The sequence below is a fragment of the Terrapene carolina genome, unplaced genomic scaffold, assembly GCF_002925995.2.
Source record: "Terrapene carolina triunguis isolate 2854851 unplaced genomic scaffold, T_m_triunguis-2.0 Scaffold62, whole genome shotgun sequence".
Taxonomy (NCBI): Eukaryota; Metazoa; Chordata; order Testudines; family Emydidae; genus Terrapene; species Terrapene triunguis.
Window position 1 is genome coordinate 23,937,381 of NW_020664413.1, and position 25,616 is coordinate 23,962,996.

The 25,616-nt window shown below is 42.9% G+C and overlaps 1 protein-coding gene across 1 annotated transcript in view; it reads left to right on the plus strand.

The window, feature by feature from the left end:
- The window catches only part of MBD5 (methyl-CpG binding domain protein 5), a 103,335-nt gene that overhangs the window by 33,109 nt on the left and 44,610 nt on the right, over positions 1 to 25,616 (plus strand). The window contains exons 6-7 of the mRNA XM_026647450.1: positions 622 to 2,757; positions 23,675 to 24,700. Coding sequence (XP_026503235.1) covers positions 622 to 2,757; positions 23,675 to 24,700 — 3,162 coding nt within the window. The remainder of the gene's footprint in view (positions 1 to 621; positions 2,758 to 23,674; positions 24,701 to 25,616) is intronic.

A 25,616-nucleotide genomic window follows, 5' to 3' on the forward strand; every position in this document is an offset into this window, starting at 1 on the left:
CCCCTAGGAGCATCAGGGACATGCTGGTCAGAGACGGGTAGGGAGCCTGCCAGCCCCAAAAGCCCTCTCCCCTGCTCCCGGCACCAGCAAGGGTCCCGGGATGCCGTTTTAGTTAGGGGTATATTGTAAAAGTCAAGGACAGGTCACGGGCTGTGAATTTTTGTTTACTGCCCATGACCTGTCCATGACTTTTACTAAAAATACCCCTGACTAAAATGTAGCCTTAATGATGATGCGTCATAGGGGGAGGGTTGTTACAGTTGCACAAAACATTGTTTTTACCTATCTTCTGGGGGAATTATGAAATGATGTAGTTTTTTCTATGCCAAAAGAAAGTTATTTAAATAGTAAAGTCAAACACTTGAAAGTTAGGAAATGACTCATGACTGATTGCCCATGCAACCTCAGTTTTGCTTCTTTTGTCTTTAATTATATGATCGTGTACTATTTTTGAACAGGCAACCGTAAATCTGGGATTTCCTAACTTTTGAATATTTGCTTTGGAATCTAAATAACTTTTTCTTTGTTTTTATATGTGATAGCTATAGATGTATATGAATGTGTAAAACTTAATTTCTTAAACAAATTTCAAAATAGTAATTACTGTTTCTTTAATATCAGGTGCAACTCCAGTAGTACCTTCTCGAGCAGCAACTCCAAGATCAATGAGGAATAAATCACATGAAGGAATTACAAATTCTGTGATCCCAGAATGTAAAACTCCTTTCAAGTTAATGATAGGGACATCTAATGCCATGGGTAGGCTTTATGTACAAGAAGTGACTGGAAGCCAGCAACAAGATCTTCATTCTGTCTATCCTAGGCAGAGATTGGGCAGTAATGATCATGGACAGAAGTCTCCATATCGTGGCAGTCATGGTGGAATGCCTAGTCCAGCTTCATCAGGATCACAGATATATGGAGATGGTTCAATCTCTCCTAGGACTGATCCACTTGGAAGCCCTGATGTTTTCACAAGGAACAATTCCAATTTTCATGGAGCACCCAACTCTAGTCCTGTTCACATGAACAGGACTCCTTTATCTCCACCTTCAGTAATGCTACATGGTTCTCCAGTTCAGTCATCCTGTGCAATGGCTGGAAGGACTAATATACCTCTTTCCCCAACCTTGACCACAAAAAGCCCAGTAATGAAAAAACCCATGTGTAATTTTTCAGCTAGTATGGAACTACCACGAGCAATGTTTCACCATAAACCACCCCAAGGCCCACCTCCACCTCCTCCACCTTCTTGTGCTCTTCAGAAAAAGCCATTAACATCAGAGAAGGATCCACTTGGCATTCTTGACCCTATTCCTAGCAAGCCAGTTAATCAGAATCCTGTTATCATTAACCCAACTACTTTCCATTCTAATGTCCATTCTCAGGTACCTGTAATGAATGTAAGCATGCCTCCTGCTGTTGTCCCTTTGCCAAGCAATCTCCCTTTGCCAACTGTAAAACCTGGTCACATGAACCATGGAAGTCATGTACAAAGAGTTCAGCATTCAGCTTCAACCTCCCTCTCTCCTTCACCAGTGACATCCCCAGTTCATATGATGGCATCTGGGATTGGAAGGATTGAGGCGTCTCCCCAAAGATCACGTTCATCTTCCACATCATCAGATCATGGAAATTTCATGCTGCCTCCAGTAGGACCACAGTCATCTTGTAGTGGTATTAAAGTTCCTCCCAGGTCACCAAGATCAACAATAGGGTCTCCAAGACCATCTATGCCATCAAGCCCTTCCACCAAGCCTGATGGACTTCATCAGTACAAGGACATCCCTAACCCAATAATTGCTGGAATGAGTAATGTACTAAATCCTCCAAGCAATGCAGTTTTTCCTACTGCATCTGCTGGAAGTGGTCCCCTGAAGAGTCAGCCTGGTTTGCTGGGAATGCCTTTAAATCAGATCTTGAATCAGCACAATGCTGCCTCTTTTCCAGCAAGTAGTTTACTCTCAGCAGCAGCCAAAGCACAGCTAGCAAATCAAAATAAACTCGCTGGTAACAACAATAGCAGCAGTAGTAATTCTGGAGCTGTTGCCAGTGGTGGCAACAATGAAGGACATAGCACTTTAAACACCATGTTTCCTCCTGCTGCCAACATGCTTCTACCAACAAGTGAAGGGCAAAGTGGTCGAGCAGCACTACGAGATAAATTGATGTCTCAGCAAAAAGACCCTTTGAGGAAAAGGAAACAACCAACTACCACAGTATTGAGTTTGCTTAGACAGTCTCATTTGGATAGTTCTGGAGTTCCTAAACCTGGATCTGATTTGATAAGAAAGCAAAATCAAGGTTCATTTCCCATCAGTTCTATGTCTCAGTTACTTCAGTCCATGAGTTGTCAAAGCTCTCATATGAGCAGCAATAGTACCACTGGTTGTGGGAGCTCAAATACTGTTTTGCCTTGTTCTGCTAACCAGATGCATTTTACAGACACCAATATGAACTCTGGCACTCTTCAGAATTCATTGACACACAGCTTACCTTTAAGAGGGGAAGGTATGCACTGCCAGAATGCAAACACTAACTTTGTCCATGGTACTAGCCCAGGCCCAAACAACCACCTTGCAGGCTTAATAAATCAGATGCAGGCTAGTGGGAACTGTGGGGTGCTCAGTCAGTCAGGAATGGCTTTAGGAAATTCATTACATCTGAACCCACCTCAGTCAAGAATCCACGCATCCTCCACTCCACTGATACCAAACAGCATTGTTAGCAGCTGTAATCAAACAAGTCCTGAAGCAGGTAGGTTTCCTTTTAAAAGAGTACCGGAATGTCTGACAGTTTTGAACTATGTTATGAATTGTTTCTAAATGTATATTTTCATTTAATCATATATGTATAAAATGTATGCCTGTCTCAGACTGATTACCAGATAAAAACACAATCAGACTAAGACAAAAACAGCAGTAGAATAAAATCAGCTTTTCTTTACACCAAAGCATCATGTTCACAAAACCTGGAGTGCCCCCCGCCCCATTAACTCCTACAAAACTCTAATCCTCCCAATAGATAAAATCTATATACCTGTCCAGGCTGATAAAAACCTCAGCTGTCCCCAGACAGATGCCCAAATAGATCAGTTTTGTAGCATATCCAAAAGGTCAACAGATTTGGGCTATTTAAGACCAAGGGGAGTGAGTTTCTGATTTATGGGGCACAGGAGACAGAGTTCTCAAGTGATCAGGTCTCAATATGATTAGAGTTTTATATGTCCTAAGCAACACCTTTCAAGTCTACCCAGAAATCCACAAGCAGCCAAAGCAGACTCTGGAGCACTGCTCATGGTCATGGCAAGATACGCTTAATAAGCAGACCACTGCCTTCTACACCAGCTTCAGTTGCTGGGTTGATTTAAGAGGAAGCCCCATGTAGAACACATTTAAGTAGTCTAATCAACGAAAACTTGCATAAAGGTAGCAAGGTCCATATCCAAGAGTGCAGGTTGTAACCTCCTGACCAGACACAGATGGGAAAAAATACCATCATGGATGGGTAACAAGATCCCAAAATTGCCGTTAACTGACAAGCGGCACCCTCAGTAACAGAAGCCAACATAATCATTTTCACATTCTGTGGCTGCTTCTCCCAACCTACCAACACCATCTGAGTCTTCTTTGGATTGAGCCTCTGCCAATTCATTCAAATCCATGCCCAGTCACTACCCAATACTGCAAAAAAATCTCAGCCGCATCTTCTGTGTTGGATAAAATGGAGATAGAGAGCCGAATATCAGCAAACTGAAAACACTTCCATCCCTCCCTTTCAGTAACATTCCCTGTATGTATTGAGCACTGATGGCATTAAGTCCTTTGTCTAATGATTGACCAATTCCAATCCTCCATAACACGTTGTTTCTCTAGGGGATGATAATTATCTTTTGATTTTGAAGTAATTCCATTTCCTCTAAGTTATTTAGCAGACAGGCCTTGGAATTATACAGACCTGAACTTTCTAAACATGCTCTATAACTAGTAAGCTGGTACTAAAAGTTAGTAGTCCATCTGCACTTCTGTGTTATTTTTAGGATCACCCACTACCATACCATGCCACTATAGTTTTTTGTCAGTCACAGCAGGATGATAATATTGTATAAGAAGTTAGGAAGTGTCAGACACATACAGTCTATACCAATGTACAAGAGAGATTTAGCCAAAGAAGTGTGCTGTGGATTTTGGATACTCTGCTTTATTTGAGTTTAGTTTTGTGGGGGATTTTTGTTTTGTTTTTTACATATTTTAGTTGCTAATTCACTGTGAAACAGTTACTCCGAACTTGGTTTTATATGCCAGTTTGAGTGACGAGTAGTCCTAATGTTTACTAATCAGAAACTAGTTACTGTGGTAAACAGTTGGAAGAATCAACAAGAACTAGATAGCTGGCTATTTGCCTGTGCTTTTAATAATACTTTAGATCACAGAGGGTCAGCTTTTTCCACCCTAACTCATGTTTTCTTATTCCACAAATAGCACCTTTTATTTCAAGGTACTCTTAAGCATAAGGATGACAAAATTTGGCTCTAAAAGTGAAATAAATCTAAAAAAATCCAATTTAATATTCATGCTGTTTCCTTTTTGCATTTCTCTCAGCTTGAGCAATGAAAATTAATTAAGTCAATTTCATTTTTCTGGTTCTCAGTGCTGTAATATTTTGATTGCAAACACTGTTCAAAAGCAACTGAAGTATAGAGGGAGCTGGCAAAACCCCCTACATATAGATTATCTATCACTTTCCATTACAAAAGTTCCTAACTCCTCCATTACTTGGAGCAAGCCTTTGAAATTAGGTCATGGAATTTCCTTGAGGCTGGGGCCAGGCCTTTTCTGTTCATCCCTTGAAATCTTGTTTAAATTTGGCTGTTATAAGGTGTTGAAAATTGTCATTTCCCATCTCTGATTTGTGGTGCTCAACATAATTTTGCAGCATAACAAAATCTCTGTATAATATAAGACTGGGCCACTACAGCCACCCTCAAGCAGAAACTGCCCAGCTGTGGCTGAAAGAGCGGAGGGATGAGAGAGGGGAAAAGTGAGCTGTGCTAGCTGAGCCACATCCTGGAAGGCTCCAGCACATGCCCCCTTTTCTAGGATACCATTTGGAGCAGGAACTCACCACCACTTGCCATGGACACTAGAGTTCTAGATTCACTTTTTCTGATGACTGACGTTAATATTTCCATACCCTTCACATCACATCTCTCACTATTAATCAGTGCTTCCTACCCCAGTGCGAGTTTACACAAGTTGAAGATAGATCCCAGCTCTCTAATGCGGCAGCCCCAAATTACAGTCACTAAGCCCCACTGCCTCTCAGAAATAAACTACCATATCTTTGTTCTTGGCTATGGTGTCTGTAAAACAGGGCATAGATAACCCACTGTATCACTGTGTGGTGCATCCTCCTATAGTGGCTGGTTCACACAGGCTAACAGCTTTCTCTTGCTGCTAGCTAATACAGTTAGTCCAGTAGCTCTAGTTGTGGACCTCTGTGCTGCAGTACTGAAGATGCAGGGTTCAAATCCTGATCATGATGCATGTGTTTGTTGTAAATTGTGGATGATAATACTTTCTTATCTGCCAAGGGAGTTGTGAAGCTAAATTTATTATCTCTTGGGGGAGTTGTGAAGATTAAATTTATTTGGAAAAAAAAATTATTACATATTCAGTATGTGGTTTGGATGGTGTGCAGTGAATAATGCATTGGGCTACATATTGACTGAGAAAATATAACTGCCTTATTCCTAGAGCGCTGTCCATCCTCTGCACTGAATGAGGCCGGGGTCTTGTGGAAAAAATAGTGTGTGATCGTATAATTAAAGACTGCATCATAGTCCATATGCATAAAGGGGCATTACCTAGTTTCTAAATGATTTTGCTACCCAAATAACTTTCTTTTAATGTAGTTTTTGTATGCAATTGAAACATAACAATTAATGGAACATTTTAAATGGCTTTAGGTTTTGAAAAAGTTTGAGGTTTGAAATAGTAACAAGGTGGAAGAGACTAGCATCCGGGGGGATGGAAGGGGAGCGTGCAGGGTGGTTATGTGAATGCACCAAGAGATTTATATAACAAATTAAAGAAAGCAATGTGCATAATATGATTCTAACCAGGAGGAACCATTTACACTCATCTAGAAAGGTGGTGTTACACATTTTTAACTGTTTTTCCACATTTTGTCACATATTCTCTGGTTAGGATGTTAACAGGTCATATTACTGTCCAATATCCTTAACAAATGAGGGCTGAAAGATTCAGGGGAAACTTCCTGCTTGAAGGATAGAACAAATTCTTCCAGAGTTAACCCATGTCCATCAGGTCAATGTTGTTATTCATTTACTCTTTGTGCAACAGTCTCACCTAGAGGTCCTGACTGAGTTCAGGGCCCTGTAGAACTAGGCAATGTCCAAATACAGAGTTAGAGATGATCCCTGTCCTAAAAAGCTCACAATTTAAAGAGTCAAAGGATAGTAGAAAATAATATTATCTTCATACTCATTTTACAGCTGGGACTGAGGTGCAGAGATGAAGTGACTTGCCTATAGTGGTATTTGATCTCAGAGTATGAGAGAAACAAGGTGGGTGAGGTAATATCTTTTATTGGACCAACTTCTGTTACTACCTCACCCACCTTCACTTGCCTATAGTCATACAGCAAAACTGTGGCATAGCCAGCAATTGAACACAGAGCTCCTAAGGTTCAGTCTAATACCTTAACCACAAGACCATCCTTCCCCTCTGAATATAAAGGTGTTATTAATTGACCTAATAATCACCACATCAATCGTCTACGCCATTAGATGTGGCCACAACTCTTAAAAAAGGAAGGCCTTGATAGGGTGAGCTGGAAGCACTTATTTGTTACTGTAAAGTTTATGGTAGGTGAAGAATTTTGCAGGTGGGTTTTATTTCCCTATATCGATATAGGTGCCTCTGTTCTTGAATGTTCGTTCCTAATAAGTGCTAACAAATTTTAAAGGGACTCAGGAATGCCAGCCCTCATCTCCCTGAGTTGTTGACTGAGGGCTTGTCTTCACTACTGGGGTAACTCAACCTAAGTTACGCTACTCCAGCTACATGAATAACGTAGCTGGAGTCGACGTAGCCTAGGTCGACTTACCGCGATGTCTTCACTGCGCTGCGTCAACGGGAGAGACTTACCTTACTCTTCTCAGAGAGCTGGATTACCGGGGTCGACTGGAGAGGGCTCTGCCGTCGATTTAGCGGGTCTTCTCTTGACCCACTAAATCGACACCTGCTGCATCGATTGCAGCAGCATCAATCTCCCCGTAGTGAAGACAAGCCCTCAGACCTCTCTCTAGGTCCTCACATCCAGACTAAGTCTTTCTGCATAACATAAGATACAGCCTTTCCTATCCATGCACAAAATATAAACTCTTGTCCAGGCTCTCATCATGTTGCATCTTGATTATTGCAACATCCTTACCTCTTGACAAATGCAATCTTGAATCACTTGTATCTATTTCAGAATGCTGCTGCAAAGATCATGTCCCTGGCCCATCTCTTTAACCATATCACCTTCTCTTTGCATCTCTCCATTGGCTCCCTTTTTGCTATCATAGCAAACTTAATCTCTTTCTCTTCACTTTAAAGGCCCTTCACAACCTATCCCCATCCTAGCTATCATCTCTTATTTAGTATCAAAAGGCCAGCTCTCACCTGCGATCAGCCCCTGATGCCAGTCTTCGCTGTACACTTGTTAAATTTTCAAACAAGCACCTTTGTGCTTTCTCCCATGTTGCCCCTCATGCTTTAAAGAAATTCCTCCATTAGCATCAACCAAAGTAACTCATTATCCTCCTTTAGATCTCTTCTTAAAACTCTCCTCTACCGTGGAGCCTACAAAATACTGACAACAGTTAGGTTGCTGGAGTGCAGAAACCACTGCCTGTCATGCTGACCAATACTGTCTCATTGTTACCATGTACTCCCCTGTCTCTCTGTCTATCCATCCATTTTCTCTTATACTTAAGAGAAAGCAGGGAAAGAACTATTTGTCCTGTGTTTCTACAGCACCTAGCACAGCAGAGTCCTGGTCTATGCCTGGGGCTCCTCAGTGCTATTATAATACAAATAAATAATAACAAGGCAGCTGAACTGAGAAAAACTGTTATATCAGTAGAACTGGAGGCAAGGAATGCAAGGATATTCATATATATAGATATTACAGTCATGTAATGCAGATTTATATTTTTAAATCAGCAACAGAAACAGTAACTAAGAAAGTGTGTATAAGCCCTTTTAAGGTTTGCGAGAGGAACTCTCCTGGATCTCTAATACCTGTGGGAATGAGGACATGGTCACTGAGTCCGGGGAGAGAAATGGGTCTCAGACAAGATTTTTGTTTAAAAAAAAATAGAAAGAAACAAGAAAAAGGCCCATGCTACTGACTCATGTTACATGACCAGAATGGGCTAAGATTGCCCTCAATAGGCAGTTCCCAGTTGGCCTCTTTCTCAGATGTAGGAGCACAGGTTTACTGGGTGGCATGTAATCCTTGCCAAGAGCAAGGCTCTCTGGGAAGTATTTAAACCCTGCCCTTTGGCCTATTGGAGAAAGATCGGGAAGGAAGCATGCCTTACTGTTGGATCTCTCCTGAAAGCTATGGGCAAGAAAAACTCATTTTCCTTAGGGTCTTTTGGTATAATCCTTTTGATTTATAATGGGGTTTTGAGGCAGACACCTCTAATAGGTGTCTGAGCTAAATTCTTATATGCTGTGGTAACGTTTTACTGCTTTTTCATTAGTGAGTTGAAGAAAGCCTCAGACAGGGAACATAAGAACCTAAGAATGTCCATACTGGGTCAGACCATCTAGCCCAGTATCCTGTCTTCTGACGGTGGCCTGTGCCAGATGCTTCAAAGGGAATGAACAGAACAGGGCAATTTCGAGTGATCCATCTTCTGTCATCCAGTCCCAGCCTTTAGCAGTCAGAGGTTTAGGGACACCCAGAGGATGGGGTTGCCTCCCTGGCCATCTTCGTTAATAGCCAGTGATAGACCTTTCCTACATTAACTTATCTAATTCTTTTTCTGAACCCAGTTATACTTTTGGTCTTCACTACATCCTCTAGCAATGAGTTCCACAGGTTGACTGTGCATTGTGTGAAGAAATACTTCCTTTTGTTTGTTTTAAACCTGCTGCCTATTAATTTCATTGCGTGATCCCTGGTTCTTGTGTTATCTGAAGGGGTAAATAACACTTCCCTATACATTCTCTCCATACCATTAATGATTTTTTTAGACCTCTACTATATCCCCACTTAGTTATTTCTTTTCCAAGCTGAATAGTCCCAGTCTTTTTTATCTTTCTTATTTATGGAAGCTATTCCATAACCCTAATCATTTTTCTTGTCCTTCTCTGTATCTTTTCCAATTCTAATATATCTTTTCTGAGATGGGGTGACCGGAACTGCACACAGTATTCAAGGTGTGTGGATGTACCATGAATTATATAGTGACATGATGTTTTCTGTCTTTTTAGCTATCTCTTTCCTAATGGTTCCTAATGTTGTTAGCTTTTTTTGACTGCCACTGCACATTGAGCAGACGTTTTCAGAGAACTATCCACAATGATTCCAAGATCTTTCTTGAGTGTAACAGCTAATTTAGACACCCATCAGTTTTAATTCGATTTAAAACAAAGCAAAAAGGTAAAAGAGAAATTCCCTCAATGTTACTTTGGTAGCTGTTTCAGCTTATTATGAGTGTGATGAAGGTAGACCAGTTTCCATGTGGTCCCTTGTTTCATGTCAGGCTTGATGCCTTTGAAACCCCTATTTAAAGAGTCTTCAGTGTCATGGGTTATTAATGAGGTCCAGACTAAACTGGGGAAAGCTGTTTTTATCTACTCTATACCTGTGATCTTACATTTCTTGTATGGAAGTTCATTTTCTTAGTGGCAGTGAGGTCAGTTTGTAGAGTGAATATGCTTTGAGTTCCATTGACTGATCTAGAGACCTGCAGCGGGACTGGGATCCTGTGGATCCCACACAACCCGCTGCCATAATAGTGGGAGCAGATAAAATGTTTGTTGTGGGCTGGATTGGGTAGGAAAAAAAACAGACTGCAGTAATTTGCGGGAAAACACTAAATTTCCTGTCAGTTTGTTCATAAATAGAATTTCAACAATGTAAAGCAAGTTTTTTTTAATAAATTTTTTATTAACTATATTTTAAGCAAGGAATAGAAAGAGATTTGATATCTATTATAACAGGGGCTAAAGTTTTTTTTTTTTTTTTTTTTTACATAGTTTAAGCAAGATTTGTTTTATTCTTTTAGTGGTAAAAATTGTGTCTGAATTCCGTTTTTATATATATATATATAAATAACCGACCATGGTGTGGTGGGGTTGTTGTTTGTTTGTTTGTTTGTTTGTTTGTTTGTTTGTTTTTGTAGCATGGAGGAATCTGTCTCTTGTGGGATTTGTGGGATCTATGGTTTTTGCAGGTGGGAGCAAGATAAAAATGCAAGAAACAATGCAGGAGGCAGGACGGGAGCGGGATTAAAAAAACAGTTCCATGCAGGGATCTAGACTGATCCACCTTATACCAAATTGTACAAAGAGGAGTTGGGGCTAGGTACAGCTGTTCAACTGATAATCCTTCCAAGCATACTAACAAGAGTTTTATTTCAATGAGCTAATTATCTTGCCAACCTTTTTAACATACCTGTACTGTATTCCCATCCAGGTGAGTTCCTTCTCCACAAGCCTGATTTTAGAAGGTCCCTTTGTTTTTATATGGAGTGGATAGGAGTCCACCCAGCTTTTTGTTTCATTTGGCACTAGTATGATAAATACGAGGGGATCAACAAGCATGTGGACCAGTATGATCCAGTGGATAAAGTGTACTTAGATTTTCAGAAAGCCTTTGACAAGGTCCCTCAACAAAGGCTCTTAAGCAAAGTAAGCTGTCATGGGATAGGAGGAAAGGTCCTCTCATGGATCGGTAACTGGTTAAAAGATAGGAAACAAAGGATAGGAATAAATTGTTCTCGGAATGGAGAGAGGTAAATAGTGTGTCCCCCAGGGGTCTGTACTGGGCCCAGTCCTATTCAACATATTCATAAATGATCTGAAAAAAAGGGGTAAACAGTGAGGTGGCAAAATTTGCAGATGATACAAAGCTACTCAAGATAGTTAAGTCCAAAGCAGACTGCAAAGAGCTACAAAGTACGGCTGTCGATTAATCGCAGTTAACACACGCAATTAACTAAAAAAATTAACTGCAATTTTAAAAATTGCAATTAATCGCACTGTTAAACAATAGAATACCAATTGAAATTTATTAAATATTTTTGGATGTTTTTCTACATTTTCAAATATATTGATTTCAGTTACAACACAGAATACAAAGTGTACACTGCTTACTTTATATTATTTTTGATTACAAATATTTGCACTGTAAAAATGATAAATACTATTTTTCAATTCACCTCATACAAGTACTATAGTGCAATCTCTATCTTGAAAGTGTAACTTACAAATGTAGATTTTTTTTTCTTACATAACTGCTCTCAAAAACAAAGCAATGTAAAACTTCAGAGCCTACAAATCCACTCAGTCCTACTTCTTGTTCAGCCAATCGCTAAGACAAACGTTTACATTTACGGGAGATACTGCTGCCTGCTTCTTATTTACAATGTCACCTGACAGTGAGAACAGGCATTCGCATGGCACTTTTGTAGCCGGCGTTGCAAGGTATTTTTGCATGCCAGATATGCTAAACATTCATATGCCCCTTCATGCTTCAGCCACCATTCCGGAGGACATGCTTCCATGCTGATGATATTCATTAAAAAAATAGTGCATTAATTAAATTTCTGACTGAACTCCTTGGGGGAGAATTGTATGTCCCCTCCTCTGTTTTACCCGCATTCTGACATATATTTCATAGCAGTCTCGGATGATGACCCAGCACATGTTCATTTTAAGAACACTTTCACTGCAGATTTGACAAAATGCAAAGAAGATACCAATGTGACCTTTCTAAAAATAGCTACAGCACTCAACCCAAGTTTTAAGAATCTGAAGTGCCGTCTAAAATCTGAGAGGGCTGAGGTGTGACGCACGCTTTCAGAAGTCTTAAAAGAACAACACTCAGACGTGGAAACTACAGAACCCGAACCACCAAAAAAGAAAATCAACTTTCTGCTGGTTGCATCTGACTCAGATGATTAAAATAAACATGCATCAGTCCGCTCTGCTTTGGACCATTATTAAGCAGAACCCATCATCAGCATGGATGCATGTCCTCTGGAATGGTGTTTGAAGCATGAAGGGACATATGAATCTTTAGCGCATCTGGCAAGTAAATATCTTGCGACGCCGGTTACAACAGTGCCATGTGAACACCTGTTCTCACTTTTAGGTGACATTGTAAACAAGAAACGGGCAGCATTATCTCCTGCAAATGTAACCAAACTTGTTTGTCTGAGCGATTGGCTGAAGTAGGACTGAGTGGACTTGTAGGCATTAAAGTTTTACATTTGTTTTATTTTTGAATGCAGTTATTTTTTTGTACATAATTCTACATTTGTAAGTTCAACTTTCACAATAAAGAGATTGCACTACAGTATATATATTAGGTGAATTGAAAATACTATTTCTTTTGTTTTTTTACAGTGCAAATATTTGTAATAAAAGATAAATATAAAGTGAGCACTGTATACTTTGTATTCTGTGTTGTAACTGAAATTAATATTTTTGAAATGTAGAAAACATCCAAAAATATTTAAATAAATGGTATTCTATTATTGTTTAACAGTGCAATTAATCATGTGATTAATCGCGATTTTTTTTTAATCATGCGATTATAATTTTTTTAATCGTGCAATTAATCGCGATTAATTTTTTTAATCGCTTGACAGCCCTACTACAAAGTGATCTCACAAAACTAAGTGACTGGGCAACAAAATGGCAGATGAAGTTCAATGTTGATAAATGCACAGTAATGCACATTGGAAAACATAACCCCACCTATACATATACAATGATGGGGTCTAAATTAGCTGTTACCACTCAAGAACTATCATTCTGGATAGTTCTCTGAAAATATCCACTCCATGTGCAGCAGCAGTCAAAAAAGCTAACAGAATGTTGGGAATCATTAAGAAAGGGATAGATAATAAGACAAAAAATATCATATTGCCTCTATATAAATCCATAGTATGCCCACATTTTGAATACCTCGTGCAGATGTGGTCGCCCCATCTCAAACAAGATGTATTGGAATTGGAAAAGTTTCAGAAAGGGCAACAAAAATGATTAGGAGTATGGAACAGCTTCTGTATGAGAAGAGATTAATAAGATTGGGACTTTTCAGCTTGGAAAAGAGACGACTAATGGGGGATATGATAACGGTCTATAAAATCATGACTGGTGTTGAGAAAGTAAATAAGGAAGTGTTATTTACTCCTCATAACAGAAGAACTAGGAGTCACCAAATGAAATTAATAGGCAGCAAGTTTAAAACAAATAAAAGGAAGTATTTCTTCACACAATGCACAGTCAACCTGTAGAACTCTGTCAGAAGATGTTGCGAAGGCCAAGACTATAACAGGTTTCAAAAAAGAATTAGATAAATTCATGAAGGATAGGTCCATCAATGGCTATTAGCCAGGATGGGCAGGGATGGTATCCCTAGCCTCCGTTTGCCAGAAGCTGGGAATGGACGAAAGGATGGATCACTTGATAATTACCTGGTCTGTTCATTCCCTCTGAGGCACCTGGCATCTGCCACTGTCAGAAGACAGGATACTGAGCTAGATGGACCTTTGGTCTGACCCAGTATGGCCATTCTTATGTTATGTTGATAGGTTCTGCTGTTAAAAGAAAACCATGTGAGAATGTCTTTCTCGTAGTATTTCTCAGCCTGGCCTTCAGGACTCCTTCTAATATTCACACCCTCTGAGCAGCATTAAATACTTGACATTTTAAAAAATAGAACTTTTTCCTTTTTTCCAAATATGGAATATCTTTGAGTGCTTGCTCATGTTGAGTCCATTGTAGGTGTATGCGTGCCCGTGTGTGCGGTCGTGAGAGACTTTTGTCTTAGCGGTATCCATAGGGTCAGCTGTGGCACTCTCTGGAGTGCCACGCTCATGCAGCAGTATAGCAGGTGCCGTCGGCCCGGCACCCTCTGAATTCCTTCTTACCGCCCGGGGTGGTCAGTTGGAGCTCCTCTGTCCCTTGCTTTGCAGGCGGTCAGCGGTTTCTCTTCTATCTTAGCCTTGTGCTTCTAGCTGTAAATAGTTTAATCATTTGTTAGTTAGTTAAGTACCTGTTAAGCATTTAGTTAGATAGTGTCCCGGCAGGGACTTTGCCCCAGGCGGGGCATGCCCCGTTCTCCAGGTTTCAAGCCCTGCTCTTTGTGTAACAGGCCCATGCCTGTTTGTGACTCACATGAGAGTTGTCTACAATGCCTCGAGGAATTCCACATAAAGGAGCGCTGTTGCATCTGCCAGAACTTTCATCCTCTGACACAAAGAGAGCGTGACATACACCTCAGGACCCGCCTGATGCAGGCTGCCCTACGCCCAGCTTCAGAGTCATCACGGCCTGAACCGGCACCCAGCACGTCCACTTCGGTGCATAGCGCATCCCCTTCACCGGTGCCAAAGAAGAAGATGCCACTGAGCAAGCCTGACCAAGGGGCACTGGGCAAAGGACCCTGCTTGGGCCTTACGCCCACTCTGGCCCCGCAAAAGGGCTCAGCCCTGGGGAGTTCCTCCCCCCGAAAGGACCTGCCACTGACCCCAGGGAGTGATAAAGGGCCCAAGCCGACAGCGCAGTCAATGCCCTCTGAGCCCCCGGCACCTGGTGAGCTAAGAGCGCCTCTGCCGCAGCCAGCACCACATGCGGCAATGGAACTGGCTAAGACTCCCCACGAGGGCAAGCCCACCAGCAAGGCCTCACACAAAACAAGCAAGCGCCACTGGTCTCCGGAGCCAAGACAGAGCCCTAGGTTGCCACATTCTTGGTCTCTACGTCGGCCCAGGTCTCTGGCTCGCTGCTACGAGTCATCGTCACCGCCCTCCCGATCCTTGTCTTCGGGCCAGGTGTTGACGATCTCCCTGGCACCGGTCTTCGTCGCATTGTTGGTCACCATTGCTGAGACCTCGAGGTCACTCCCTGACATGGCTGCTCACCCTACTCCCAACGCCGGTCGGACCGTTCCCGGCACCGGTCACCGGCAGCAACAGTGAGCTGCCAGACCCAAGCCTCCAGAGCCTCACCTTGTTCACCGGAGGGTGATGACCTCTTCAGCTCGAAGGCACAGTTCAGCCCCTCGTCCAGACAGCATCGTGATTGGGCCCCGGAGGGCGTGTCCGTGGCATTGGTGCTGATCTGGCAGCTGGGCCAGTGACTGACCCAATGGCCTTATTGGAATGCCTAGGACGTTCCCATCATGCCATTGCCCCACTCCCACCAGCCCTCAGTCGCCAGGCATGCCAAAGTCAGCACCCATGGCACTGATAGCACCGGGTTTGGTGCAGGATGCTCCAGCAGCCACTGCGGGTGAGGAGCCGGTATCCACCCCAAGGCCCTCTCTGACAGGTGAGGACACCACCGGACCTCCCCTGGTCATCCAATCATCCTCCTCCTCTCCAGATGAGGTGGTGGCAGGCCCCTCGAGAGCTAGTCCACTGGACGATTTTAGGTGGCTTCCAACCTGGGCCTCAAGGCGGAGGAGATGGCGGAGTAGTCGAACACATTGTTTTATGTGCTCTCTGCGTCCGCCCCAGCCCGTGTCGTGCTCCCGGTACACAAGGGGGTCCTGAATGTTGCCAAAACCATCTGACAAACCCCGTCCTCCATCCCGCCCACCTCTAAGAGGACGGAAAAGAAGTACTTCGTCCCTGCAAAAGGGTTCGAGTACTTGTACATCCACCCACCACCAGGATCATTGATCGTCTCGGTGGCCAATGAGAGGGACAAACGGGAGCCCACTAGTTCCACCCATAAAAATAAGGAGGCCAAGAGGCTGGATTTGTTTGGTCACAAAATTTATTCTACGGCCAGCTCCAGTTTCGGGTGGTAAACCACCAGGCCCTCTTGGGTCGCTATAAGTTGTGGGACTCTCTCCTCAAGTTCAAAGAGAGGGCCCAGGAGTGCTCCCTCCAAATGGCCTGGGACATGGCCGATTCAGCTGCCCAGGTGGTCGCCTTGGCGGTGGTCATGCGGTGCAGTTCCTGGCTCCAGACCGCTGGCCTGTCCCAGGACATGCAGGCCTCTATTCAGGACCTCCCATCTGACGGTGTTCTCTGATCAAACAGATGCGCATCCGCACGGCCTGAAAGACACACAGGCAACCTTCTGCTCTCTGGGGATGCACACTCCTCAGGTGTCGAGACAGCCATTCCGTCCTCCTCCGCCACCTCGACAATGGCAGCCTCGACAAGGGCCTCTAAGGAAACGGGACATTGGGTTCAGCCGCCGCCACCCTTCGTAGTCCTGGTCTCCTGCGCATCCTGGCCCAAAGAAGCACCGGGGGGGCCAGAAGTGCTCATTTTGAGGGTGCACTCGGGAATGACACACCAGTCAACTGCACAGATCCTTTCAGTTTTTTCCTCAACAGCCTTTTCCCCTACCGCTCGGCCTGGTTGTGGGTTATGTCAGACTGCTGGGTCCTGGACATAGTGGCTCGGGGCTACACCCTGCAATTCCTGGCCACCCCTCCCTCCCATCCCCCCACTTCCCCATCCTTCTTCAAGGACCCTTCTCACAAGCAAGTCCTCGTTCAGGAAGTCGGGAAGCTCCTAAGCTTGGGAGCTGTCTAGGAGGTTCCTCGAGACATGGAAGGAAGGGGATTCTACTTCCGCTACTTCCTAATCCCGAAGGCAAAAGAGGGCCTCAGACCCATTTTGGACCTGCGGGGCCTCAACAAGTCTCTCAAGAAGTTGGAAGTTCCACATGGTCTCCCTGGCCTTCATCATCCCTTCCCTGGATTCGGGGGGAACGGTGGGGGGGGGGGGGATGCCGCTCTTGTCTTAAAGGATTCTTTCTTTCATGTCTCCATATTCCCAAGACGCAGGCATTTCCTGCATTTCATAGTGGCTGGGTGCCACTTCCAGTTCACTCCAGCGCTACCCTTTGGCCTGTACTTGGCCTGGGGTGTTCACAAAATGCATGGCACCGATGGTGACTTTCCTGAGGTGTCGAGGGGTCCAGATCTTCCCGTATCTTGACAACTGGCTCATGAAGGGCAGGTCTCTGGAGCAGGTGCACGGGAGCCTTGATTTGTTGTGCTCCACCTGCAGTGACCTGGGCCTGTTACTAAATACAGAAATATCCATGTTAACGCCAGTCCGAAGCATAGAGTTAATCGGAGCAGTTCTCGACTCTACACGGGCCATGGCCTTCCTGCCAGAAGTGCATTTTCAGGCTATGACAGACTTGATCTCCCTCATAAAGAGCCAACCACTCACCACAGCCCAAACATGCCTGTGACTGATAGGCCACATGTCCACATGCACATACGTGGTCAGCCACGCCCGGCTTCATCTGAGGCCTCTGCAAGCGTGGCTGGCCTCAGTCTATATTTCCAGCAGGCACCCCCGGACCGAGTGGTCATGGTGCTGAGCCACGTCCTCTTGTCTCTGGACTGGTGGCGGGATTCCAACTTGGTGCTGCAAGGAGTCCCCTTTGCAACCTCATCTCCGTCGTTCACCCTGGTCTCCGATGCATCGGATCTGTGCTGGGGAGCCAATCTGGGTGAGCTCAACCCCCAGGGCCTCTGGCTACAACACGAGCTAGGCCTTCATATCAATGTCAGGGAGCACAGAGCAATTCACCTGGCCTGCCAGGCTTTCCTACCCCACCTGGAAGGCAAGGTGGTGCAGGTCCTGACAGACAATACTGCTGCGATGAATTACATCAACAGGCAGGGTGGCGCCTCTGGGACTTTTGTGTGTCATGCCATTCATTTGGTAGCCACCCATCTGCCTGGAACCAAGAATGTCCGGACAGATCACCTCAGCAGGACCTTCTCGTCTCTCCAGAAATAGTCGCTCCATCCGGAGGTGGTCAGCTTAGATTTCCACAGGTGGGGAACTCCCTGGGTGAACCTGTTCGCATCCAGACAGAACAGAAAGTGCCACGTGTTCTGTTCTCTGCTGGGCGGAGACAAGGGCTACCTGTTGGATGCCTTCCTGATGCTGTGGTCGGGAGCACTAATGTACGCCTTCCTACTGATACCATTAATCCACAAGGTCCTGCTAAAGGTAAAGCAAGACAAAGCAACGGTCATCCTCAAAGCCCCAGCTTGGCCTCATCAACACTGGTTTGGCATGCTGCTGAGTCTTTTGGCACCCGCCCCGCTGCAGCTGCCTCTTCGGCCAGATCTGCTGTCCCAGAACCACAGCGCTCTACTGCATCCAAATCTGGCGGCGCTGCACTTGACCGTCTGGCTACTGGCGACTGATGAGGAAGGCAGGCTGCATACCCAGACGGGCACTGGCCTTCTACATAGAACAAAGCCATTCTGTAAGTCTAAGCAATTGTTTGTTGCTGTCGCGGTCAGGACGAATGGTTGCCCAGTGTCTACCCAGAGAATCTGGTCCTGGATCATGGCCTGCATCCGCTACTGCTATGAGCTGGCGAAGGTGCCCCCACTAGCGATCGTGACGGCTCACGTGACGGCTCACTCGACTAGGGCACAGGCATCATCACCGGCCTTCCTTGCTCAGGTGCCAATCCAAGAAATTTGCCGTGCCGCAACCTGGTCGTCCGTCCACATGTTTGCTTTGCACTGTGCACTGACCTAGCAAGCTCAAGATGATGCTTGTTTCAGCAGAGCAGTACTCCAGTCTACAAGACCATGAACTCCGAGCCCACCTCCAGGTATTCTGCTTGTGAGTCACCTACAATGGAATCGACATGAGCAAGCACTCGAAGAAGAAAAAACGATTACCCACCTTTGTAACTGTTGTTCTTCGAGATGTGTTGCTCATGTCCATTCCATTACCCGCCCTCCTGCCCCTCTGTCAGAGTTGTCGGCAAGAAGAAACTGAGAGGACTCAGGGCTGGTGGCACCTGATATACTGCCGCATGAGCGCGGTATTTCAGAGGGTGCCACAGCCAGCCCTACGGATACCGCTAAGGCAGCAGTTCTCAAACAGTGGGTCAGGATCCCAAAGTAGGTTGTGACCCCATTTTAATGGGGTCGCCAGGGCTGGCGTTAGACTTTCTGCGGTCCGGGGCCAAAGTTTGAGCCCCACCACCCAGGCCAAAATTTGAGCTCCACCACCCAGGGCCAAAGTCCAAAGGCTTCAGCCTGGGGCGGGCTCAGGCTTCGGTCCCCCCTTGTGGGGTCATGTAGGAATTTTTGTTGTCAGGAGGGGGTTGCGGTGCAATGAAGTTTGAGGTCCCTTGCGCTAGGGCAAAAGTCTGCAGCGACCACACACGTGGGCGCATGCCCACCTACAATGGAATGGACATGAGCAACACATCTCGAAGAACAACCGTTTCAAAAGGTGGGTAATCGTTTTTTCTCTTTCACTATTCAGTCCTGCACTACTAATAGATACCAATATTTGCCTGACATATCAGAGCTAGAAATGGGAGATTTATACTATTAGAAAAGGAAATTTCCCTGCTTTCCAGTGAAATGCAAGTAACTTGCTTCTAGCCCTGGAAAGTCCTTAAAATATGCTACAATATGTTTGAAAAAGTTACTTAAGAATGTTTTCAGAGGTTTCTAAAATATAGTAGTTATTTCTGGTTTCTGTTCTCTGGGACCTGTACAATCAAACTCTTGGTACTAAGTATGTCTGGCTTATAGGTATGAGAAATGAAAAATAGTATCAATAAAACATGCTAAAATTATTTCTAAATTATTCATCCCACTCATTTGGGATGAATTACACATTTCATGCATGTTGTTGCCTTTTGGAGCCAATGCGACCATCCCAAACTCTCATTAAAAAGAAAAAAACCCCAAACCTCTAACATACCATTCCATTATGTTGATGTGGTCATGTTCCATGCAAGTGTGTGTGTGTGTGTGTGTGTGTGTGTGTGTGTGTGTGAGAGAGAGCGAGAGAGAGAGAGATTTTTTTTCCTATGACATTTTGTTTTAGAGACTTTCTCAGAGACTTTTAGTCTGCAGGAACAGGTACAATAGGAGAGTTATCTTGACAGAAAACAAACTTGTAATTCTCATTCTCTTACATGTCATCCTGTTGCCACTCAACATCCTCATCATCTCAGTGTTTGAAAGGTTCCTTATGAACTAGTTTTATTTTCACTTTTTAATTAGCTTTTTGGGGGAAGCTGCCTACCACTTTGGATATATATTTCCAGACCACGTATTTCTTCCTGTGTACTCAGCCATGTGGAGAGGGACAGTTTGTGTTTTGTTTTACGTTTTTGTCATGGGTTCCAGACTGCTGCCTGGAGAAATTTACTAATCATGAAAGTATTTATACAAGTCTGCTAACGTGCTAGCCCTGGGAGCTTGTGAAATCCTGTTCTTATGATTACCAACTTGATTTCTGTCAACTTCAGCTGCAATATTTTATTTATTTATTTATTTTTGTTTGTTTCTTTATTGTGCCATAATATTGTAGTTGCTTTCCAGAAAAGAAGGCATGATCCTTGGCCCAAGGAGCTCAACAGTTGACATCTCATGTAATATATATAACTATATGTAATGTTTAACTGTCAATACTTTACACTTCTTGAATGATGGTATTGTGAGGTGTCAGATAAAAAATTGGATTCTGTCTTTAACAATTCTCTGAAGGTAGTTGAACTCCCAGTTTCCAATAGTATTTGTTTCTGGAGTTTTGCTAAATTATAATTGATGCTCTCTGATTTTTATCTGATCAGCGGGCTACACAGTGGAATTTGCTGCAGCTTTTCAATAGAAGATAGCAGAAAAAATTATTTATTTTATCAAATTAATCTGCATTTTTACTATTTATGTTTTCCGAGACCAAGGGCATCTCTTTGGTCACCATATAAGGTTGAAAAGTATGGTTCGAAGGTGGTTACATTCTGTTTTATTTCTCCTGCTCCTCTGACACATCTTTTGCATACAACTACTGTCAATTCAAATAAGAAATCTCCTTCAGGTAGGGGAAAACAGATCATTTATTTGTGGAGTTCAACATTGTTTAAGGCTGATAGACAGATATGCAGAAACAGAAAAAGAATAACCAGTCTTGAATAAATAACAGCCTTTATTGTAAATCCACTCAGCAGGGAAGCTTTGGACTTCTCTGCCACTCTAAGCAAAGGATTCATCCAGGCCACCCAAATGACTTTACCTTTTCCTTCAAGAAAACTTCTGTTGTTTTCCTTGGCAACTTGTATTTGGCTTTAACGTTTTCTGGAACTTGACAGTTAAATTTCTCAATAATAAGAACATAAGAAAGGCCGTACCGGGTCAGACCAAAGGTCCATCTAGCCCAGTATCCTGTCTACCGACAGTGGCCAATGCCAGGTGCCCCAGAGGGAGTGAACCTAACAGGCAATGATCAAGTGATCTCTCTCCTGCCATCCATCTCCACCCTCTGACAGACAGAGGCTAGGGACACCATTCCTTACCCGTCCTGGCTAATAGCCATTAATGGACTTAACCACCATGAATTTATCCAGTTCTCTTTCAAACTCTGTTATAGTCCTAGCCTTCACAACCTCCTCAGGTAAGGAGTTCCACAAGTTGACTGTGCGCTGCGTGAAGAAGAACTTCCTTTTATTTGTTTTAAACCTGCTGCCTATTAATTTCATTTGATGACCCCTAGTTCTTGTATTATGGGAATAAGTAAATAACTTTTCCTTATGCACTTTCTTCACATCACTCATGATTTTATATACCTCTATCATATCCCCCCTTAGTCTCCTCTTTTCCAAGCTGAAGAGTCCTAGCCTCTTTAATCTCTCCTCATATGGGACCCTTTCCAAACCCTTAATCATTTTAGTTGCCCTTTTCTGAACCTTTTCTAGTGCCAGTATATCTTTTTTGAGATGAGGAGACCACATCTGTACGCAGTATTCGAGATGAGGGCGTACCATCGATTTATATAAGGGCAATAATATATTCTCAGTCTTATTCTCTATCCCCTTTTTAATGATTCCTAACATCCTGTTTGCTTTTTTGACCGCCTCTGCACACTGCGTGGACATTTTCAGAGAACTATCCACGATGACTCCAAGATCTTTTTCCTGACTTGTTGTAACTAAATTAGCCCCCATCATATTGTATGTATAGTTGGGGTTATTTTTTCCAATGTGCATTACTTTACATTTATCCACATTAAATTTCATTTGCCATTTTGTTGCCCAGTCACTTAGTTTTGTGAGATCTTTTTGAAGTTCTTCACAGTCTGCTTTGGACTTAACTATCTTTAGCAGTTTAGTATCATCTGCAAACTTTGCCACCTCACTGTTTACCCCTTTCTCCAGATCATTTATGAATAAGTTGAATAGGATCGGTCCGAGGACTGACCCTTGGGGAACACCACTAGTTACCCCTCTCCATTCTGAGAATTTACCATTAATTCCTACCCTTTGTTCCCTGTCTTTTAACCAGTTCTCAATCCATGAAAGGACCTTCCCTTTTATCCCATGGCAGCTTAATTTACATAAGAGCCTTTGGTGAGGGACCTTGTCAAAGGCTTTCTGGAAATCTAAGTACACTATGTCCACTGGATCACCCTTGTCCACATGTTTGTTGACCCCTTCAAAGAATTCTAATGGATTAGTAAGACACGATTTCCCTTTACAGAAACCATGTTGACTATTGCTCAACAGTTTGTTTTTCTATGTGTCGGACAATTTTATTCTTAACTATTGTTTCGACTAATTTGCCCGGTACAGACGTTAGACTTACCGGTCTGTAATTGCCTGGATCACCTCTAGAGCCCTTTTTAAATATTGGCGTTACATTAGCTAACTTCCAGTCATTGGGTACAGAAGCTGATATAAAGGACAGGTTACAAACCTTAGTTAACAGTTCCGCAACTTCACATTTGAGTTCTTTCAGAACTCTTGGGTGAATGCCATTATTATAATTATATAATAATAATTAATAATTATGCTTTCCTCCAAAGGTGACAAAAATGATGTTTTACAAACAATAATTCACAAAACATACTGTGAAATGGGAAATGTTCTGATCATTTTACAGATGGAAAAAGCAATACAGTATCAGAGTTGGCAATAGAATCAGGAAACTAGGAGCCAAGATTCATGGATCTAATCTTGGGACCATACTCTTTACCATTAGGTTTTAAGGCCGTCGCTGATCATTTTAGTAGTGGATATAGTGTGGGTTCAAGACTGAACATAGTAACAAATGGGTAGTTTTCAGTCCTAGACTAATCCAAAATATATTAAATAAAATAATGAAATCCTCTTACACAATTCTCTGCTGAAGGAGTTTGAAAAGAAACATAAGTTTTTCATTTAAGCAGGATTCCAGTTGTGATGTGGCAATGGCATTTCTGTGTAATATCTGAAATAATTCATTGCAAATTGTCTTTCTTATTAAAAAATGTTAAAATCATGCTGTTTGAATTTTCTTCATCTGAGTGTTGAATATGGCTAAATTTGGATGAGTCTAGTTATTGTTGCAATGATGATAGTATTTGTCCTTCAATAAATATTATTAATATATGTATTTTTGTGTGTTACAGGGGGTTCAGGACCATCATCTTCCATAGCCATAGCTGGAACTAGCCAACCTGCCATCACAAAGACAACATCCGTTCTTCAAGATGGTGTTATAGTCACTACTGCAGCTGGAAACCCACTTCCGAGCCAGCTGCCCATTGGGAGTGATTTCCCTTTTGTTGGCCACGAACACACACTTCACTTTCCACAGAACTGCGCTTCAAACAACAATCTTCCGCATTCTTTGAATCCAAACCTTCTCAATTCTCTACCTATCTCTTTGCCAGTGAATCAACAACATCTCTTAAACCAGAATCTATTAAATATACTACAGCCTTCAGCAGGAGAAGGCAAGTCTGAGGTCATACTCAACCCTTTAGGTTTACTCAACCCAAGTGTAAATGCTGCGCTAGCTTTTCTCTCAAGTGACATGGATGGGCAGGTATTACAACCTGCTCATTTTCAGCTTCTAGCAGCCCTACTTCAGAATCAAGCCCAAGCAGCTGCCATGCTTCCCCTACCATCTTTCAATTTGACCATCTCAGATTTGTTACAACAGCAAAATAACCCTTTACCCTCAGTAACACAGATGACAGCCCCACCAGACCATTTGCCAAGCAATCAGTCAGACAGCAACAGAGCAGAGACCCTTTTAACCAACCCCCTGGGGAACCCTATACCAAGCTTTACAGGCACTGACACTACTTCTAACCCCTTGCTCCTCCCAGCTGTCACTGGGGCCTCGGGATTAATGGCCTTAAATCCCCAGCTGTTGGGAGGTGTCCTGAACTCCGCATCGGGCAACACTGCTAATCATCCAGAGATATCCATAGCAACCTCCTCCCAGGCAACCACTACCACAACCACTACATCATCAGCAGTGACAGCACTGTCTGTCTCAACACTTGGTGGGACAGCAGTGGTGTCAATGGCAGAAACATTGCTGAACATATCTAATAATGCTGGGAATACATCTGGTCCAGCTAAACTCAACAATAACTCTGTGGTGCCACAGCTACTTAACCCTCTACTGGGGACAGGTCTGCTTGGTAAGTTAAATTTTTTCACAGATTTAAAAAAAAAAAAAAAAGGTTGGGGGGAGAGTTTCTGATTCTATTTTATATTATTAAAGACTCCATTTCATTGCACTATTTCTAAAAGGGTTTTGTATGTCACAGGTCATTGAATACTTCTAGAGAAAAACAACCATTACTGTCAGAAATTTTAAATAGCAATTTTTAAAAATTCAGCAATATTTAATACTGTTTTTGGATATAATTTTATTTTCCATTCCCTCATTCTGATGCCACCAAACCTACTACATACACTTAAATACAGTCAGGCAAATTTAACTCCTTTTATTTTTCATGTAATAAAAGCACAGGTGCATCTTTGGGATGCGGTGTTTTATTTCAAATATATGTGGCATCACAGGGTTAGTACGAGTAGCTGTGCAGTCCATTAAAAATGGCCAAGTGCATTTTTTCCATTTAAATCAAAAATACGCCAAAACCATAGCACATGTCCTATATGTACATAAAGCACTCCAAGTAAAGCCTTGCACAAGTTCAGTGAAGTAGGTTGCCCCTTCTAGCCCTTGATTGTACATTTCTATTTTCATATTTCTTTGTTTTTCATTTCTTCATTGTAGTTTAGAAACTGAGGGTATCACACCTGACAAGTCCTTACATAACTGATGAACTCTTAAGCCTAAACTGTTCTCCTAAACCTCTAGTCTCTTGATGAATTTACTCAGAACACGTGATATTTTTTGTGTTCTGTGCTGTTTGGACTCAATAAGCAAATAACTATACCAGTAGGATGACCAAAATATTGCGTCAAAGAGCTGGAAAGCATTGCAACTCTGTTACTTATGTCAAGCTACAATATTGTTACTGTGAACTCAGCCCTACTTTTATAATATGATTTAATTTAGCATTAGGATTGTTATTGAATTAGGATTAA